We start from the raw sequence: 8,722 nt of genomic DNA, 5'->3' as shown, positions 1-8,722 counted from the left end.
GACCTCCCACACACTAACCTAATACACAAAAGCAAAACAAAACAAAAAGCCCCCCAGATTTCTTGGGGGGTGCAGTGCACGTTCTAAAGAACCTGGGAAAGATTACTATTTGAAACCATTATTATTTAAGAGTTTATAGCTCTCAGTCTTAATTTTAAAAAATTTAAAAGAAGTGATTAAAATGGTCACTTCTTTGAAGATAATTATAGTTATTATTTAATGACCACCTACTATATGCCAGGGGTTGTATTTAAATGCTTTTAAAGAATTAGTTCATTGAATTTGAATTGGAGCTTTTTCAGAAAGCCCATATTTGAACTTGAGCCTATTTAGGGCCATCATCTCTATATTTTCCATGATCTTATTATGTCTTTTGTGCTTGAGCCATTTTCAAAACCCATACTGAAGGAGAAATTGGAACTGCCCTCATGGTATGATTTTTAGTGCACACATGGATGTACTCTCTCTACTTATGGCTTTCCCTCTCATGTAGATGCACAACATTTACCTGATGAGGGACAATAACATATTTTGATTCTTCAGTTATACTGAAGGCTGAAAATGAAGACTGGTTTGGGAGCAGTAGCAAAGTAGTAAACTCATTCAAGCTGAAAGACAAATGACTGGATAGTATGGTAGATGAGAGTACAGGAGGGCCAGAGGGAGCAGAGGAACGCTTGACTGGGCAGAAAAGAAGGGTAATGAGATGAAGCGGGCAGCTTCATACTTCTATGCTTACCTCTGCTTCGTGCTTTTAGAGAGCCTTACCTGTACGTGGCCTCGGACAGCCCGATGTAACCTGGTGCAGCACAAATGATTTCCATGTGGAGCAGAGATCTGAACACGTTTGAATCCCTTAGAGGCAAACACTGGACACTCAAGCTTTGAAAACAGAGTAATAGCAAGTTGTTGTCTACGAGGCATATGCAGTGAGGGGGTGCCTGCCCTCAGGGAGCCCCCAGGACTTTCACTGCTTCTTAATTCAGTTCTAACTGTGACTAGAACCTATCATAAAGAAGAGGAGGAATAAGAAATATGCTTAAGAGAATTTTTGTGCACAACGATTTTACTGTACAGTCACACTGTATTTTAATGCACTTTATTTCAAGTATTTTTAAGAGAAATAACAACAAAATGATATGGCAACCCCAAAAAGGCAAAACCTGACTAATGGGAAGAGGAGAATGTCCCTTTTTTTTTTCTGCCTGAGATAGTCTGGGGGCGGCGAGGAGTCTTGAATGAGGAGAAAGGAGTGGGGATGAGGGACTTAGGGAAGGGTGTCCAAGGAGAAAGGGAAGGGTGGTGACTTACTTCTCCTTCTGTGCCCAGAACCACATTCCCAGGTATCTGCCCCGCAAAGTAAGGTGATTTCAGGTGCTGATAAACCATGTTAATGGTAAAGACCGCAGTTAACTAGGCAACTACTTACTAGGAGCCAGGCATTACTCTTATCTATGTCTCTTATTTAGTCCTTAGGCAAGCTCTACTGGGGAGGTGATATTATCCTTTTTCAGAAAGAATGACTTGCTCAGGGTCCAAGAGTTCTAGCAAAAGGCACAGTTAGTATTCAAGTTCTGTTCTCTTAGCATTCCCTCTGATTTTTTAGGGCCAGGGCTGTTGATATACCCTGACCGCCACCAGGGGTCACACTAGCCAATTTGGATCAATCAGTAAGCACAACTGGATCTAAATGTGATTAATTATATAACTATGGCCTGTCCAAGTTTAGGTCTATGAAAATTGCAACATGAAACTGAGGCATTATAAAGGATTACTGGGAAAATAAAAATGTTTGAATATCCCTACCCCTTTTTTTTCTCGCTTAAACAGGAATAAAGGAAGATAAAACAGCGTGAATCCAACCCAACAGGCAGCATGTCTAGAAGCTTGTATCCTGTATACCTGGCAGTTGACCAAAAAATGATCTGCTCAACTTTCCTAGTGATGACAGGAGGGTGATAACAGTGTTTAAAAACCTGCTGTATAGCACAGGGAGCTCAGCTCGGTGCTCTGTGATGACCTAGATGGGTGGGATTGGGGGGTGGGAGGGAGGTCTAAGAGGGAGGGGACATAGGTATCCATATAGCTGATTCACTTCATTGTACAGCAGAAACTAACACAACATTGTAAAGCAATTATACTCCAATAAAAAATGATAATCAAAAAAGAAATAAAAACAAGGTGAATATAGTGTAGGCATTAGGACAAAGCTGCTGGAAGTTGTTGGTGCTGTTTTGTTCGCTATCAAAGTGTTTAAGTTTGGTTGTCTGTATTAACTTTTTAGTGGTTACGATCCCCAGAATTCTTGCTTCTCAAAGGACAAAGCTCAGGCTGGGATTCTTACAAAGGTTTCACAGGATAAAGTAGAGAAAGTTAGCATATCTCAAACAACGTTTGCATTCTACGAGACAATTACATTTGACTGAACCATCAACAATACATTCACACTCCGTAAACAAGTTTTTCTGCAAATGTTTATTTAGAAAGATTTTAAAGAAATGTCACTGTGTCTGTGGCAGTTTCTTTAGGTGAAAAAAGTGCTAACAGTTACTATGGAAACCAAGACACAGGCAATGAGGAGCAAAATCAGACCTATACGACAATATTTTGAATGCTTCTCTTGTTCTTCTTCCTTTTTCAGTAAGGTATCAAAACCGGGTGTGTACATGTCTCCCAACCAAAACCGTAGGTCATTAGGATTTTCCTAAAAGAAAATTACACGAAGAATAGGATCAGTCAGTGTTACAGACTCAATGAGATTGCAGAACAAGACCGTATAGGTACTTTACGTCCATATTCACACTGTCCTAAGTGTCACTGCTCAAATAAGAGAGGCTAGGCTTCCCAGAATAGTAGGAACATGTAGCTACAGCCTCCTGGCTGACCAGGAATCCTCAGCGTCAACCTGTAGGTCTGCATGAGAATTCATTAGGAAGTCTGCATGGCTTTACTAAATAAATTGCTCACATTGCAGGGTCAGAAACACAAGAACGTTTCTGTCATCTTTTCGCTAATTTCGTGTCTCTTACAACTCATAAATACTGTGTGCCAATCAGGTTAGTGAGTTGAAATAAAATTAAAATTCCTTGCCTTAGCAGAGCCTTGGGGGTTTGAGTTTGTTGGCATAATGGGGATAAAGATGTGTGCTGAGTTTTTCAGTAAATCCAGAAGCTGACTTCCATGGAAGGAGGAGTAAGACCAAGAGTAAAGAGTCTTTCCCATGCTTCTCAACCTTCTGGTCTTCCTTGTAGCGGAACACAGCATGTTGGCATGCAGAAACTCTGGCACTGTTTGACCTTCTGGAGAAAGGACCCAGTATATCCTTTCCCACATCACCTCCTCGGCCCCATGTCTCTGATTCTTTCACTGGCCTTGTCTCCCATTCAACCCTGAGAAATTGTCTTCAACTCAATTTCATCTCCTATGTCCAATGAATCATCTGCAAACTCTACTGTCCACACATCTAAAACATATATATACACACACATATATATATATTTTCCCTCCTATTTTCTCCTGCTGTTTTTCAGTGCTAATGATTCAGTGTCTATAACTGGCATCTAGTAGAGATACAACAAATTTATGGTGAATGCTGAATCTCTATTTTCATAAACCCACTTCAGGCCTTATTATTTCTCATTTGGAGTATTGCAGTGGCTTGTAGCTGGGCTGCCCACCCTCTCTCTGCCTCTCTAGGCTCAGTGGACTTAAAGGCAGCCAGTTTCCATGGCTGGACACAAGGGTAATGAACTAGCTTCAGATTGCTAAAAGAGGAAGGGGAGCTGGGTAGATTCTGTTGATGGCAATATAACTCTTCCATCACATTGCTACTAGGTTCAACTTCCCAGTCTTAGAAAAGCGAAAACATTAAAATAAAATTTGGATGACATGTGCAAAAGGATAGCTGATTTAAAAATCCTTGCCTACTTCACTCTTATCCTTCATTTGTGTCTGTGTCCTAATCAGAGGCCTGCACTTTGCCTGCAAGTTTAATGCCTCATTCTTCAGAAAGAACTTCCATAATGGAGACTATCCTTTCTTACATTCTGCCTATAGCTTGCCTTTGTAACTAAATATGGGCTTCTTTTCTCCTTTCTTATTCATAAAGTTAGTAATTTAGAAAAATGGGAGTGGCCAAAAGCACATGGAACTTTCATGGCCTGTAAAGTAGTTGAAAAGGTTTCAGAAATTAGGTTGGGGGCTCTGTCTGCTAATTAGGAGACATGGGTAGGGACGGTGATGAAAGAAGTTGAAATGATGAGGTCAAGAAGAGATCCTAATAAAAACAAAAGCCATGACTTCCAGAAGCAGCTCTCAAAATAGCATCATGAGGTCTGCATACAAGCCTCTGACCTGACGGGCCTCTGCTCTGAGGTGAGTGTACAGGTAGAGGACGGGTGGGGAGGGGGCCGGCCCTGGCTTTCGTAAAGCAATGCATCCAGCAATTCACGTTCAGTCTTCCTAAGCATGTCGTGGTATTGTCCAACAAAATATTACCCCTCAGTGCCGATAATGTTCAGTTTCTTTAGCCTTACATTTGAACTTTTTTTTTTTTGAGTCTGTTTGTTAGCCTTCCCCCCCCCCATTATTCTATTACTTAAACCGTAGCTCCAGCAAAACTGGACTACCTGTTGTTCTGACAAACTCTCTCACACTCTTGTATATGTGCCTTTTTTCTTGTCACTTCTGACAGAAGAGGGCCTCTCCACTCATACAAACACCTATGTCTTCTGGAATTGTACACATTCTTCAAGTCCAGCATAAATTAACTTTTTCATAAAGGCTTCTTTTAATCCAGTGGGACTTTGTCCTCTTCTGAATCTGCACAGCACTTTCCACTGTTCTTCCTATCCTCTATCCACTATCCTCTTCCTCTGTCTTGTCATTTCCTCTGTCCTGTCTAGAGTTATTGTTACTTTGCTCAGTTAGATAAAATTTTGAGGGCAAGGAGAGTCATATTCATCTTCCTAGTCCCTTTGTCATTCATGTAAACAACAAAGAAAAGAATAGAGGCTCTAGCATACAGTCAAGAAATGTTTGTGAAATAAATCAATACACTTTTTCCTAGTTGCAGAAGGTTGTTTCCTAGAGGTATTGATCTTTAGATTCCTGATAAAAAACACAAGATTACTGTTGCTAGGGGGGAGCATCTGTTATGGAAACGTCTCTGGAAAAGAGGCTACATTAAGGAGGAGATACACTAAATCCACTAGGAGACTAAGAAACTCCAAAGACTTTGGACACTATTTCAAGGAGTGCACACTTGTGATTTTAAAAAGTGTAGGACTTTAGAGGGACATAATGCTGTCCCCTTAAGCAGGAAAAATCTGTAGGTGATTAAAGTATGGGGTTTAGAACAGACATACATTGTTAAAGGAAGTGTACTTGGAAAATGTCAGACCTTTCTGGCCCTAGGGTGGGCAGAGGTAAGCCAAGGCTGGGTAGGAATCCAGTCCACTCAGAAAACAGAGGGCCTCTCTCCCTGCTTTTCAGGTATTCCTAGACCCTCTATTTGATGGGTGACACCAGGGGGAAAAAAAAGAAAAACCTGAATTGGGTTTAAGCTGGGTGAATGAGTTCATTGCATACTTTTCCTGTGTTGAAATGTTTTTGTTTTGTTTTGTTACTGAGACACAGGAAAATGTCCAAAATGTAAATTTGCAATCTTAAATCACTGAGTAGGCTTGAAATAAAATGATCTTTGATGAGAACTGCGTTGCACAGTGCCTAAGACAGAGCATTTAGTCAATATTTTTGAATAAATGTAGAATAAGGAACTCTTAAGTATTCATGAACATAGATGATCACAAAACTAGAGGAAAACATACTTAATCTGGCAAATTAACTTTCAAAACCTGATACCTTCCAGGTAAACCCTTCTTCTGCGTCACACCATTTCTTTCTCTCTACACTGTAGAGATGCTGGTAATTGCTGAAATTGTAAAATACAAAACACATAAATAAACAAAACTACTGACTAGGAGAGAGAAAGTGAAGCCAGAGGCCAAAATGACCTGAAATCTAGAAATTTTGTGCCTAGTAAAGAGTGCCTTTCACCTCAGTACCCATTTCTTTTAGGATTATTTAACTGATCTCCCTCATCAATTAAAGGAGTTGATTCTTTGCCTTGAGTACCTTCAGATGCCCAGAGAGGTTTGTGTGAAGGGAATGCTTGTCATATTCCTCAACGGTCCATGAAGGATTCTTTTTTCTTTCTTCCATAGCGTCCTCCAAACTCACATCACCATATAGTGGGTTATTCTTCAGAACTGATGACAGGGATGGTGGGGGGCTCTCTGTGCTCACAGCACTCTCCGCACTGGATCTCCGCATTCGTTGAGCAGTAATATTCTTCTTCTCTCTCTGTCAGGAGGCACAGTGACAAAGTTTGTCTTACCAATAGGTCACTGATGACAAGGAAGGCAACGTGAAATAATTGTACCTGAAAGCTTGCTGATTCTGCCTGGAAGCCCAACAGATTAGGACAATGAATGAAGGAAGAATTCTAGGATCCAGGTTGACCTAGGATCCTACCATTAATTGAGTTATTTCTTTGCATGTGATCTTGTTGAGCTTCAGTAATCATTCATTAAAATGCTATTTTATAACAACAGAGAAAGGACAATGTTCTTTAATTCAAATAGTAAATTCTAAACAAAGCCATTTTTCCCCAGCTTATTTGCACTGAGATTTGACACTTTATTTTCTTTCTACTTGTGCATTCCATGACTGATTAAAAAAATTTAACATTGCTGTATTAATCCAGCAAAATCAAGATTAAAAGGCATTTTATAGATATGCCTTGGCTTTCATGGGAACTCCCTTAGGACTCTTATTTCAGGCAGCTTGGAGAACTGGACTAACTTAGCATTGCACTCCTTTATGTAGCTACAGACCAGCTGGCTATTGGAAGGCTCTAATTCTGACTTTTAGATGTTTAAAAACTTTTTTTTGTTAAAGCATGAGATACATGTAGAAAAGTGCATATATTATAAAAGTGCATATATTATAAAATTTCACATACCAAATAAACCCAAGATACTACCAAGAAACAAACCATTACCAGCACACCTCTTGCTGTCTTCCAGTTACTATCCCTCTCCCTCCCTAAGGATAACCAGTAGGATAACAGCATAGGTCAGTTTGTATTCATTTATATAAATGGAATCATACAAAGGGGTTTTTCTGTGTCTGGTATGACCTTCATATTTTTACTTTGCTCTTTTTTCTTATGACTACAAAACTATCAGAAAGGTAGAAAAATTTTAGATTAAAATTTGTTCATTGGCCAAATAAAATTGAGCAGAAAAAAAGTTTATAGCAACGTCTCATTTATGATGGAGCATCATGGGAGAGGAATTCCACATAAGTTAATTTTTGGAACACTTAGGTTTAACCCTTAAAAACTGGTGACACATTTCATTAATTTACAGGAATTTTTTCAATAAATGTGTTTCACATATTTCAGTCTTCTTAAACAGAGAAGTTTCAATAGCAATTAATATTTTTCTGAGTTATATTTATAATCATTAATACACTGATTCCCTCAGTATCTATTGGGGTATATAGGTCACATTAAATATGTGTTTATATAAGCTAAGTTGTGAACTAATATTATATATAGTTTCCTTCTGAAATGGCTGGCAAAAAATCATCTAGATAAAACCATTCACATTCTCTTTGGCCTTAGGTTTATCTAATTTTCTTAATCCAGACATTTTTTACATACTTAGTGATCAACTTGGAGATCATCTCTGACTTTCAACTTGGAGATCATCTCTGACTTTATTAGGTCATTGGTCTGCTCAAAATCAATTTATATTCCATAATATTGAAGTTTGTAATGAAATAATAAATCATCTTGACTTAGTGTTTATCTTTAAGATGGATGACCTCATGAAAAATGTTTCTGGATTGAGAGAAAACAATTTGATACAAAATTTAGATAGTTTCAGTTTAGCATAATTCTGACTCAAGTTTTTTTCTTCAAGGCTAGATATCTTTGATTATCTTTGAAGAGAAATAATTCTTCTGACATTGAAAAATTGACTTTGTCAGTTTTCTTGTCTGCTGGACTATTCCTTGAGCTTCTTAAATAAGAAAGCCCTATAAATCAGAAAAATACAGTTTCAGGGGTTAAGAAAAAATAATACTTTCTATTACAATGTATAAAGATCTTGAAAAACTAATATACAAAAGACAGAAAAATAATCAGAGCTATTTTTAAAAGAACATTCAAGCCATTAATTCTAAACTATATTCTTGAATGTTTGATGTTCATCCTAGAACTTGGTGCCATTTATTTTTGCATTGCATGACAATTTTATGTCTGAAGGACATGTGAAGGGAAAATTAATAGAATAACTTTATTAAGAATTTTATGGAAGAAATAGAAAATACTAATCATGGTTGAGGTTCTTTTGTATTTTGATAAATTTTTTCAAAATCTCTTAAGAAAGGAAACAAAGCATGTATTTGAGTTTAACTTTTCACTCCACATTCTAGATGGATTACATTTAACAAAAGGAAACTCAACAGTAATTCCATTATTTTACTCATATAAGCTCTAAAATAACTTCTTTTTAAAAATACTTAAAGTAACATTTCAAAGCTTACCTAGCCTCTTCTGTATTAACCGTTACTTTGTCCATTTACCCTTTATATACTTTAATCATTATTTATGTCATTTATGTATAAGTAAGCTATCATTTAATGGAAAGAG

At 37.9% G+C, this 8,722-nt stretch overlaps 1 protein-coding gene across 1 annotated transcript in view; it reads right to left on the bottom strand.

Moving 5' to 3' along the window:
• Positions 1–2,524: 2,524 nt before the first annotated feature.
• MINAR2 (membrane integral NOTCH2 associated receptor 2) overlaps positions 2,525–8,722 on the bottom strand; it is a 16,529-nt gene continuing 10,331 nt past the window's right edge. The window contains exons 2-3 of the mRNA XM_007459996.1: positions 6,136–6,363; positions 2,525–2,704 (exon numbers count right to left, since the gene is read on the bottom strand). Of these exons, the coding sequence (XP_007460058.1) occupies positions 2,525–2,704; positions 6,136–6,363 (408 nt within the window). The remainder of the gene's footprint in view (positions 2,705–6,135; positions 6,364–8,722) is intronic.

Source organism: Lipotes vexillifer, unplaced genomic scaffold, assembly GCF_000442215.2.
Source record: "Lipotes vexillifer unplaced genomic scaffold, Lipotes_vexillifer_v1.1 scaffold44, whole genome shotgun sequence".
Classification (NCBI taxonomy): Eukaryota; Metazoa; Chordata; class Mammalia; order Artiodactyla; family Lipotidae; genus Lipotes; species Lipotes vexillifer.
Note: the sequence above shows the minus strand (reverse complement) of the source record. Positions and strands in the feature narration are given on the sequence as shown.